At 38.9% G+C, this 13,145-nt stretch overlaps 1 protein-coding gene across 7 annotated transcripts in view; it reads left to right on the top strand.

Moving 5' to 3' along the window:
* Nucleotides 1-4,561: 4,561 nt before the first annotated feature.
* The window catches only part of mapk10 (mitogen-activated protein kinase 10), a 34,394-nt gene continuing 25,810 nt past the window's right edge, over nt 4,562-13,145 (top strand). For 2 of the 7 annotated variants that reach the window (XM_079660134.1, XM_079660133.1), the window contains exon 1: nt 4,562-4,866. In XM_079660134.1, the coding sequence (XP_079516260.1) occupies nt 4,864-4,866 (3 nt within the window). In that variant the 5' untranslated portion in view covers nt 4,562-4,863. The remainder of the gene's footprint in view (nt 4,867-13,145) is intronic. The other 5 variants (XM_079660129.1, XM_079660132.1, XM_079660131.1 and 2 more) reach the window with 3 other exon arrangements.

Genomic DNA, 13,145 nt, shown 5'->3' with positions numbered 1-13,145 from the left:
GCAAAATTAATATTCCTACTATAGACCCTGAAATAACTTTGTAAATGGCTTCAACCAAGACTTATATGAGATTGTGCAGAGCAGATTGTGCAGTAATGTGACCGTCATTCCACTGCAGTACAGTAAAATGTAGTCAATGATCCTGCCTCAATAATGAGACTTGACTGGAAAGACAAGACTTTATTTTTTTCCCTTCCTCCTCGTCTCCAGGTCATGGCATTTCCAAAGAAAAAATAAAGAATAAACTGAGTCATTGTGTAGCTGACTTCCACAAGAGAAACCTGTACTTTAAAATGCACGTGTTAGCTAGTGTTTTACTATTAAATGTTAAATATTTAAAGTACTGACTTGTTTTATTTCTAGCAAGCATGGAGACTTATGAGTATTTGATAAACTGCAAGCAACAAGATCAATTTCTCATTCAATGTCTAATTTAATTCAATGTATTTTCAACTTTGTTCATTACCTGAGGCAGAGAGGCCCCATCAGGAGACTGTTAGGCCAACAGGGTTTGAAATGTGAAATGCAAGGGCTTCTGAATTTAGAATTTCTTCTTCCTTCTATTTCTGTCAGTATCTGCCTTAATTCCTCATCATCAGTACTGGAATTAATCCCAAGAGTGATTTGCACTGAAGCATTGAAAGAGTGACTATGTATGTTCTGACATTCTTGGAAAAATGGGGCACCTGGTAGACTGAAGGCATGTGGTTTGCTGACTGGCGAGTTTAGCTTTGGGGTACAGCTGGTGAGCATTACAAAAACGTTCCTGTAGCCTTTGAAAATACTTCCTTGATCTGCATGGAGTTGTAATAAAAACGTGCCACGTCTGGCAATAAAGTGTCAGAGAGCCATTAGAAATTATTTGTAATAATGTTTCTACCGCTGGTGTTCGTCCATGTAAAGGTTTCCTCAGAGTTGTGTCCAACCACAAATACCGTATAATTTGGATGCATCTTATTCAAGGTAAGCTAACTCTGCTGGCTACTGTTTTACCAGTTTTTCAAGTGGCTTATCTCACTGGAGAATGAGACTGCAATGGATTGCAACAAGGCAGCAACCTCTGCCTCTGATTGGCTGATCTGTGGAACTGCTGAGTACCCACATTTATAAGCTCAGTCTGGGAGTGATATTACTGTGTTTCTTGCAAAACCAACTAGCCTGTGAGCATTGACAATTGTTCATAGCTTAATGAACATGGATGCTTGCTTCATGTGAAGAAAAGAAAGGTGTACGCAATCTCATGTTAGATTTTAAAAGCATGATCATCCATGTTATGAATGCTCATTCTTGTTGTGTTTTGAAACAAACATTGCAAAACCTTTTAATCAATAATAATCAAGATAATGCATTACAATACCCCTCACTGTTAGCATTTATGATACACAGTCACTATACATGGTCAAATAAATGTTGGAAAACAATTAATTTAATGTGATTCAATGCTCGAACACAAACTGAGAACTGCTACCCAAGGAGGGTCAGTAGACTCAGAAAAAAAAAAAAATGTACCTCTCATTACTGTAGAAGTCAACAATGTCAAACGCTTTATTAATCTTCGTATTAAACTGAGGTCAGGACATACCTCATTGTTGGGAGCCGGGCAACCATGGATCCTGACTTGAGGAAATTAAAACCTGACCTTCTTTTGAGTGCTTTACAGGCCTTGCCATGTTTTAATTAATGTTTTGTTATTCCATCCACCTGATGGACTGGTTTTATACTTAAAAGCTCATTTGCTGGCGACTCTGCATTTTATAAAAATACTGAGAAATGTAATTTATGATTGGGAGTTCTGCCAAAAGCTGCATACAGTTATCACTTCTATATAAAATGTTATGTGGTCTGTTAAACCACATTTAGACTAAATCCATTCTGCTCCACACCAAACAGCAACATTAAACAGGCTTAACACTCAAATGTTTTTTGGTTCCTCTTCTTGAAGTTGCCAAACCTCATTTAATGTAGATCTGAAATGTATACTGCAGCTTTAAAAATCCATTTATTAAATGACATACTGCATTCAGTAGTCTACCAGGTGGGCAGCCAGGTCTTGTTGCCCAATCCAGATGTGACCCGAGGCTTAAAGAGCCATCGGCATGTGCATGCTGCAGATAATCCGAATACATTTACAGATAGGATGAATGATTTGATTACTTTTCTCTTTTTTGCAGAAATATATAAAAAAGATGAAGAGTCATAGCGATATGTCAGGTACAACTGGGAAATAAAATATAAGAATGAATAAATACAATAAAACCAACGGTCCAGAAAGGCTAACAAAAGTATTATGTATATAACACTTTAAAAAAAGAAAGAAATTGCACTATAAACACTAAAAGATAATCTCAGAAGCGATTCAATTTTTGTTATGCTTTGTTGCTAAGTTTATTTGTACTAATGTCTTCTTCAAAATGTGCATTGCCTTTTTTTTACCGATGTCTTTCATTTAATTTCCTTGTTTTTAAGTATTTATAACATTTTTAGCAGACAATCATTGACACTGTTGCAGTCCTGCCTCCTAAGGGTTTGCCAGTGGCCTGATACGATCAGCCGCCCCTTTTGCATTTTTACTGTACCTGAAAGCCACCATATTTCCCTACAGTTACCTCTAAAGGGAGGGGGTAGTGGTAGGGTATTGAGTAGTTACAATCTGCAAACACAACGCTAGATGCCACTGAATCTTGCACAACGTGTGGAATAAGAAACTCAAAGTTTGCAAATTCTTAACCCTCAAATTGAAATCACTTTTGGTTTTGGTGTAGCCTATACAAACCTAATTTTCAGTAATTTGACCTCCCTGTGCAGAGATTTCTTGGAGCGCCCCTGCACTGTTGGCTAAATGCAGGGCCGGCCCTTGGCATAGGCAGGCGAATGCTTAGGGCGCATCAATCAATGGGGGGCAACGGAAATTTAAAAAAGGTTAGAAATTACAGAAATATTTTAATTTTATTTCATAACAACACAATTTCCCGATTTTGGATCAACAAAGTACATCTTATTATCTTATACTATACGCCTATATTGCGTACAGCGTCCATAAACTATGGCGCAAATCAAGTTGAACTGCCCCAGTAAAAACCAGAGGTTTATGTGAAATAGTTCCTTTTTTGAAATAATGGTTTTAGTGTGCAATTATAGGTTTTAATTTTGTATTTGTGTTAATTTAAAATAAATCAAACTCCCAAAAAACGTATACAGCTTTTATTAACATTGGAATTCACTGTGTAAACGGCCGCGGGGGGGAGAGCTTTAGAGAGCTCTCTCCTGAAAGACTGAGAGGCTCTGATAACCTCAGCTCAGTGAGGTAAAGGCACACCTTTATATGATCATTATAGTTATAACAAAATAAGAGAATACATTTTCATCTATTCTCTTATAGTATAAAATACTATATGACAGTAAAAAAAGTTGTTATTAATAAAGAAGAATACAATTTAGGGAGTGAAATATCCATAAATAAAAAGTAAATCTGTTTACAGTTCTGTTTCATATGGGTGTTGATAGATGTATCCATAGATCTCTTAATGTTGCTCTCAAAGTTCACCAGATTGATGCTTTTAACTTCAATATTAAAAAGAAAAACTTCCCGGGGGAGCATGCCCCCGGACCCCCCTAGAGGAAGTTAGGTCCACCCCCCACTTAAAGTGGACCTATCATGCTATATTTGAATAATATAGTGTAGGACCATACCTATATAAGGCATATTTATACTTTTTATTTTTCAAAATAGATCATGCATTTTAGCCATTCCTCATTTTGCTCAATTTAACATTGTCTTTGCATGGGCTGATTCTGTGAGAACAGCACAATCTACAGGCCTGGCACTACAGCGTCTCCAGCGCTTTCGAAAGGCAATGTCCGTGGCTGTCTCCTCCTGATTGGTGAAGTTGACCCAATAGCCGTAGCGCCACTTCTGTGACGTCACAGAAGTGTTCAAATCTGGATCAGTCTGTATCAGATCCGTTGCAGTCCCTTTTTAAGAGATTTGGGTATGGAGGAAAATAGAGAGGGTTGTATTTTCTGACACTTGATGAGTTCCCTGGAACACCGGGGACACATATTCATGTATTAAGACGTACAAAAGTGCATTTTGCATGATAGGTCACCTTTAAATCATGTTCAAATGGGTAGGATAAATACATTTGCACACATGTTGTGTCCATATCTTTCTGTTTTGGTGGTCATGCCACAACTGTGCACATGCATGTGCAAGTCTAGTGAGTGTCTGCATTTTGGGGGGGGGGGGCGCCAGCTAAAATCTTGCCTAGGGCAGCAAATTGGTCAGGGCCGGCCCTGGCTAAATGAGTTGGCCAATGAAAGAGGTGAGATGTTGGCAGCTCAGTGAGACAAATCTAAACAACAACCACCCGCCCCATATTTTCATTCAGCCTCATCGGTACAAGATGGGAACACAGTGATGCTGCTGCGCCCCTCCCGTACAGAGAGATGCATGTGATCTCTCTCTCTCTCTCTCTCTCTCTCTCTCTCTCTCTGCTAGGGCTTGACGTCAGACCTGGTCGGTTGCTGTGGCAACATATTTCCCAATACCCCCTTCCTCTTCCCTCCCTCTCTCTCTGCTCTCGTAGGTCCACAATGTAACAGCCAGCATCTTGCAGCACAACAGTTACAAGGTGGTGAGCAGAGGAAGGAGAGTGATTCAGCATCAGCAAACATCGGTTATCGTCCACCTTTGCTTCTTTTTCTTTGCTCATTGTCTTGTTGTTTAGTAGCCTATTTATTTTTTGTACCCATCTTTATGAACGGTGTAAAGTAAGCCTTCAACTATGGTCACCGCACTGTTTCTCGTCGGGATGTTTTGAAAAGGACTGTCACCGGACTGGGATCGTCATCAGCTGGCACGGAATGGTAAGGCCGGGTGTTTGTGTAATGTGGGTGCGATGCGTGCACCCCAAGCTGCCTGGAGGGTGTAGAGATGAATATTGATCGGGAGGGAAGGTTAATGAAGTCTACTAGCGATGCTCCGGTGCAAGGGACACCCTCCCAAAGAAAATGAAGAAAAAATCAACCCCATCTTGATGCATTCACCTCCGCGGGTGTTGTTTTATAACAACTACAGCACTGTGATTTCATTATGACGTTAGTCTTGACCTGAGAAAATGCTGTCCATCCTCTCCATGCTCCATCACCACCTCCATCCTGACAGGCAAAAGCTTTAATATTACAACGCTTTTTATCATGTTGTCCCGAAATTAAGATCACATGATAGGACGCTCTTTGTTTTTTTATATTCTGAGTTTAAATCTTATTTTTGTGAACCATGTAACTTACTAATCTTAGTGTGAATAAACACTGTTGTGAAGCATGTTATGCATTATTAGAAGTGCAGGGGTGGTGCAAATGGATGATGCTCTTCAAAACACAAGGTTTAGGCTCCATACTGTAGGCCTACATGCAGAGTTTATCCCTCCTCCCCCTCAGAAGTCAGCTGCGCACCTTGTGCATTATGCAGACCATACTTCAGCAGGGATGTGGGACCAGCCTCAGATCCACCATAAGTGCAAGAATAGCTGATAGAAATGTTCTCAGCAGTCTCATTTAAAGGTGATTTGTTTATTTATATCAGTTTATTTATATCAGTGATAAAGGGAGCTGTGAGTGTTTGTGGTGCATAGGGAAGGTTTATGGGAGGCTTTGTCATTAGAACTGAACTCATAACACAGAGGGGATGAGTTGTTTTCCACCCACTCTGTGCAGGAAACATTGGAATAAAGGAGATGCAGCCACAGGCGTAGATCATTTCTCTAAATTTAGTTTTGGGCATTCTTGTGCATATTATTGGAAAAATATGTAAATAGACTGTAAATGCACAGGTGCAAGTAAACAGTCACAAACTAGTTCCAGTATTTGGCTCAGTTTTTTCAAATTCTTCCAAATACCTTTTTGGTGCATGCCCACAGTCATGGTCTAATTACTGGTGGTGTGTCGAGTCAGTGTGAGTCAGTGAAGGTTTAAAGGAATCAAAACAAACTCTCCAAGAGGAGAAAAAGAGAGAGTTCTATAGCGCTGTGACCTTGGTTGCTGAATTATTCATGTAGGCTTCGATGCTTGTGAAAGTGCTGCAGGGAACACGCTTAACAATTAAACAAAGCTTTTATGAGTGTTTCTGCAGCGGCTGAAGGGAGTGATTCATTAGATAAAGAGGTTCACCTTACGTCTCCTTATCCTCCTCTTCATCATCAGCTTGAGATACATCATGTGTATTGAATATATTTTAATATTTCTGCTTCAGTTTATAAAACAATCCGGGTTTTTTTATGGAGTTGCCACTGCAGGTCTACACAAAGTGATATTCACTGATATTGATTTTTAGGTAGGCAGCTTGTTTACCCATGGAGAATCATCAATGGAAATAGTGAACAGCAGACTAATGTTATCTTGCAGTGGATGATGCTGGCATTTTAATTCCATTCTGCTTTGAGATCATCCGTTTGCTAATCCTTTGTTATGCAACAAAGTAAGGCAATGTATTAAGATGAGAGAATGGGGGCTGCTCGCATGATTATTCGGCAAAGGAAGGAACTATTGCAACAACTGATAGTTAGATTAATTATTAATTAATCTGGTGATTAATATCCTAAAGTGTCTGTTCAAGCTGTCAAATACCCACAATCCAACAGTACATTTTCAAATGTCTTGCATTATTCAATCAATAGTCCAAAACCCAAATATATTCAATATACAATGATGTTAAACAAAGTTAAGCAACAAATCCTCACAATCACTAAGCTGACAATATAGTTGTTTAAACAAAGAATTGATCGTCAATTACTATAGGGTGCAGATTGGTGCTTTGATGATCAGTTCATAAATAGGTGGAACAGAAAATACTCGCAAATATTTAAAATGTGATAGAGGTAACTACCTAGAGCAAAGTGGCTAAACATCATTAAAAGAGATATTATAGGATTTTAATGAATTCTATTGTTGTCGCACTGAAATATTCATAACAGCATGAGCTATAATAGGAGAGAAACATAACCATGTGAAAAAAAGGACAATAAACACTGTCCAGTTCGGGATAGCTGGTATAACGTTTAATAGAGGCTGAATGGGATAAGTTCATGACTTTTTCAAAACAATAGCTGACCATCAATTACTTGGATGTCAGCATCAGTCTTTTCAGGGCCATTCTGCCGTGGTTCTCATGATTGGATGGAAGGTCAAAGTGGTCATTAAAGAGGATGAATTACTGAGGAACACTGGCACAGTCCATCATCTCCCAATGACCCTGACTTATTGATCCTTGCTGTGTGTTAACGTGGTCCGAATGAATCCCAACAGGTTGTAATGGTAATTTTGTCATTGTACTTAACCAAACATGCAGAGTAAAAAGAAGTTGGAGATAGTTTAATCCATGTTAGGGTGAGGATGTGAGTCGTCCATCATCCTCTTTTTGAAGGAATAATAAGAAAGTATGACTGTGTTTTCATGAGCATGAGTTTCTCTTGATTCCTGATGTTATTATTAAACCAACATTATTATGTTTACCAGAAGGAAATGGTGTATTATATTATTTTCACGCACTTGAGTTTTATTATCCCTGTCTGGTGTCATAATTTGCTTTTTACTGCTTTTATAACGGTTTGCATTAAATTACCCATAATTATTATGACTGAAATATGCGATTAATGTTTAGTATGACCATATTTACATCTGAACTATAAAGGCTATTTTTAGGGAAACTCGTACAGTGACACGGTATACCGTGTTATTCTTATGCACAAATTCAATTAATGCCGCATGAAAGTTGATTCCCTCAGGCTGCAGTATTGCTTACCACTCCAGACAAACAGAGAAATGTGCCTGCAGAGTGAGATGCACAGTTACATAATTGGATTTGATCCTACAAAAATGCAGCTTTTATTTGTTTTTGCAGATAGCTGAGTGCCAGACTTTAAGCTGTGTTGATTCATTCCCGGTCTGCTCGCAGCACATCTGTAAAGAGACTAGTCACTAAGGGTTGGGACATTGTAGCAACTCGGAGGCCATCAAAGGATTTTAGAGGAGGCATTAATTTGAGACTAAATACAATGCTGTAAACCTGGCTTATATCGCCAAACGTTCTCTATGCACTAAAGTTAAAGGCTTCCGATTTTGATGAATTCCATCCACTTTGTGTATATGATGCATATCTGTGAGAGATTTCGTCATTGGACAAATGTTAGTACATAAAGTACAAGGTGTGTTAAACTCAGCAGTGATCTATTTTAGAAAGCATCCTTTACTGTAACCATGGCATCTGGAAAGCTCTGTCATCGTGTCAAATCAAATATGTCTACCCTGTTACGTGATATGAATATTCAGGAATTTAACAGAAGGGCATGGTGCTTTGAATAACGTGCTTGGTCTTTCGCCTATAACCTATCCCGACGTTTTAGATTCTCTAAGAAAAGCTTTAAATCAGAAATGTGTTCATGCACCTGCCAAAAGCTGTGCATGTTTCTACCATGCGGCTCATCTGGAAATTGCAGTGTAAGCAGCTTTTCAGCTAACATGTCTGTTGTTTACTTGAAGTGAATGAGGAGATGTGAGCGAGGAGACAGATGAAAGCACAGACAGAGAATGAAACAAATCGATAGGATGCCAGTGAGCATTCAGATTATCGCAGCCTTGTAGATGAGCTGTGGAGTCGGTGCCGTCTTGTTTTCCTGGCTCTATCTGCAGTTTGAAGTGCTTCCCCTTCCCCTCCCCTGAGCCCAAAGGGGAGGCTGTACTGCGTTTGGCTCAGGCTGCTCAGTGGAGGCAAGGCTGCATACTGCAGGAGAGGCTGAGGCTGCTGAACCAAGCACTCACAATGGAGCTCGGAGGGAGGGGGAGGGGAGACGGTTGCAGCGAGGCTGGGAGCCTGGGAGCAGGAATGGTGGGAGCGAGGGAGGGACAAAAGACAGGCAGGAAAAGGGAGAACGCAGACTCTCATCAGAGTTTAGGATGGAGGGAAGAATGAAGACATAGATGGAGGCTGTTGTGGGGTGCATTGTGACAACATGTGCTAAAGCCTCAACAAAACAGAGGGAAGGAGATTGTTGAGAGGAGAGGAAACAAAGATGGATACGACAGGAAACAATTACACTGGTGTGCAGGACAGGGGGGCACATTGTGTTTTATCAGAAGCCCTATGGTGCAATAACAGTCAATCAACCGATTGAATGCAGGCATAAAACATTGTCTATAACTCAGCTTATATTATGTGGCTGAAACACACAACCATGACATGTATTTCTGTACAATGGGCTATGCTGAGTCAGGAATAGTCTGTCAAATGCATAGAGCAAGCACAGTGGGTGATAATGTACCTCATTGTTTTTCTATTCCAAACACCTGCTGCTATAACACTGTTGGCATACATTTTCTGCCAATCTATTTAAAAAATGTTTTATCTATTTTTCTTTTTCTGGATTGCAGTACAGTTTCTATTAAATATTTTTGTTGACACACCTTATTGTCAAGTCAATATTGGCTTGAAATCTCCCCTGGCTGCACTTTTTTAAACAAATAATGAAACATACTCAAATTACACTTTTCGTTTTCTCATATCCTTTCCTTCAATAATAGTGTCGATGAATTTAAACCTACCTTTGTAAAAAGAAAAAACTCAAAATCAGGAATGGGCGCATTCACCTGCTGCTCTGCCAAGGCTGGAACTGCATTTTACTTTCCAGATGATTTAAATTGGATAAGAATAATATTTTTGTCTGATATGAGTGTTTCTGCAGTTCACACACATGTATTGTCTAGCATACTGGCATAATTAAATATTCATTTGGGTCTTTTGATGCTGTCATGTTGATCTTACTTGGTTAATCAAGCATAGAGCTTCATTTTGTGAAAATTAAATTTCATTTTTTTTTCTGGAAACTATAATCCTGACAGTTTTGTCCCAGGGAATGATTAGCTCCATTACATATGTGTACAATACACCCACAGTGGTATGTCTTACTGGAACACTAGCATGTCATCAATTATATGTATATTTAGTACATTTTGTTCTAAATAGTACAAAATGTTGACTGTGAAAAATGGCAGGCCACGCCTAAATGTAAAGCAGCAATTGAAAATGTTAATAGTTAGACTTGCATTTTTCAAGCCAAACGGTCCAGTGTCCACGATAAACATATTCACCTTTTCCTGATAATTACCTTTAGCTCTTTGCTTCTTTTTAAAATATTGCCTTCTTCTTCTAGTTGAGCCGAGAGGGTGATACCGTTCTTGTCAACCTTTGATACTAACATTAATTGAGTCAATTCAGTTAATATAATTGGAGTTTTAAAATATTTGTTATCACAACCTAAGAAACTAATTGAAGCCATGTATGTAAAGTGAACACTAGAACTGCATAAATGGTGAGACATTTGCTGATCTGGTGCCTTTGCTCAAGTTAACAGTTATTTGGCCCTCAACACTGGTCCTCCAGCCATCCAATCAGAGGCTGCTATGCAGCATGGTTGCCATGCATGTGCAGTAAACTAGCAGGTGAAAGAGAGAGCTGAAGTGTCCTACAGTAGATCGTGCTGGGATTATAAGAAACTGCTCAACAATGGGACTCAGTGTGCAGAGTGATCATTGGTTTGCCTGAGGCGTTGTTGTGCCCATGAGGCGGATGTAACAGAATGCCAAGGATCCAAATACTAAAGAACAGCTACTGCAGAGCACACACACACACACACACACACACACACACACACACACACACACACACACACACACACACACACACACACACACACACACACACACACACACACACACACACACACACACACACACACACACACACACACACACACACACACACACACACACACACACACACACACACACAGGCTCACATACACCAGCACAACTCAGCATCAGCATCGCCATGCAGCACTGGAGATTAATGGTCTGCTGTATCAGTAATAAGCATTAGCCCATTGCAGATAATTAAAACCTCCTCTCTTGTCTTTTTCTGTTTCATTCTTGAGTTTCTTTAGTTTTGTCCTAATAACGAGTGTCTCATCAGTGTAACAGAGCCGGCCTTTTGTAATTGTGCAATACATTTGTGTCTGAATATGTTAGTGAGAGACAAAGACTATGAGTGTGATGCTTTGGCACAGTTTTATCTTAAACTGGCTTGTTTTTTAATCCCAGGCTGATACATTCAAACAACACTATCAGACACACAGTCAATACCAGAAAAGGGGAAATGCCAGAACTAACATCCAACATTTGACTGCTACAAATTGAAAATGTCGTACAATCTTTACAACAAAGTGTCCAAATGTTCTGTACATCCTGCTGAAGCACTGCTGCTCTCCAAACTCTGAAGCTGGAGTAACAAAACCTCTATCACCTGACAATGTACTGATGAAACAAATTGTTGTCAGAATGATATATGGGCATTTCAACCATTGCCACTATTAGCTGAATTGGGTCTCAGGGTTCAACAAGCACAGAATCTGCTGTCAGCTTCACAAAGACAAAATATAGTGTGATGTGTGTCATTTTTGTCACATATTCATGATTAAATGTTCTCGATAATTATACAAATGAAGTCCTTTTTTTCATGACAGTCAGGGCTTCCTAACTTATTATTGTTATGCAGTGTAATGTTTTTTTAAATGACACTTCCAAGATGAATTGTTTATTGTTATCCAGTTAAGATCCCACAGAGTTTCATGGTTCTGCTCCATATTTTGTGGACAAACATCTACAGGGTTTACATCCCTTTTGAAATCATCCACCAGGTTTGAGTGAATATGAAAGACCCAGAACACTTGAAAAAAGTGATATTCATAACAGTATATATGCAGCATATTTGTATGTTGATTTTAACATAAAAATTAAGAGCTATAACAACATGATCAGTTTTTCCTCTCCTGTTCATGTATTTTCTCTTATTATATAAATATTAATGAAATATTTTTAATTAACAATTAATTAGTACTGCATATTTTACTGTAGAGTATGGGTAAAACCAAGCAGGATTCATACTAGTAGCAGCAAACTGTGCATTTACCAAATATTTGGGGGCAAAAGTCCTGGTTGATTCTGATTTTTATAAAAGTATAACAGCAGAAAAAAATATGTTCTACATTCACGTTGTTTTCAAGTGATAACGTTTGAATATTTTGTATAGTAATGAAAGAACAACAATCTAAACCCATTATGTGCCCCACATATTCCTGCACATCCTGTTATCATCTTGAGAGATGATCCAGGTTGTGTTTGAATTTTTACACCATACACCGCTGGAAGACAAACATTTTGGCCATGTGAGAGGTTTAAAATGTTATGTACACAGATGGCTGAAGATTAGAGCGGGACAGATGTAGGTGGAGGGGCTTATTTCAGTGTTGACCTGTTAGATTGATAGCAAATATTGTGCTGCTAAATGTGGTGATAGTGGTGTCATGTCAAACATATTGATGTTAAATGAAATCACAACAGTGGTGTATTGCAACTAATATGTGGATGCATCTCAGAAAACTCTCTCTTCAAAACTGTACTTTTCGTTTTCAATGTAACTCTCTCCAATGTTTTTATTTGGTTGTACTCCCCTTAGAATCTAATTTCAGTTGTTTGATTATTCTACTTCTTTTATTCCAGGCACTATAGTGAATCAGTGTTCAACAGCAAAGGTATAGAGTAAACTGTCGGCCTAAATGGGCCAACAAGAAATCAAACGCCTCAGTGTCCCACATCTCTTTTTGAACACTGCCCTGGATTTAGCGGAGGCACTAAAGCCTCGACTGTGTCATTATTAAAAGACTAGTGGAGTAATACATTTGTTTCCAGAAAGTCCTACATTTACATCCTAAGAGAAAACACACATCCTTTCAGCTGCTATTCTACATTTTGTGAACACTGCCAAACCATTTAGGGACATTTGTCACTTTTTTTATAAGTATATGACCAAAACCTTTTTTCTAGCCTAGTATTTTCATTGCCAACATTAACATTACTTATGCATTTATTCAGAATAAATGATCATTAGCACACTGGGAGCTTCATTACCTGGAAAACCTTTGAAGGTAGAGTCATTGTGGGATAGCTGCAGCCCATGTAGCTCTACTTTATTTCTCCTTTGCAATCTTTTGAACTGAACTGCCAACACAAAAGCTCCAGGAAATATGCAAATCTACGTT

Source organism: Notothenia rossii (assembly GCF_949606895.1).
Source record: "Notothenia rossii genome assembly, chromosome: 11".
In the NCBI taxonomy this organism is placed as follows: Eukaryota; Metazoa; Chordata; class Actinopteri; order Perciformes; family Nototheniidae; genus Notothenia; species Notothenia rossii.
This window is presented reverse-complemented; position numbering and strand designations above follow the sequence as displayed.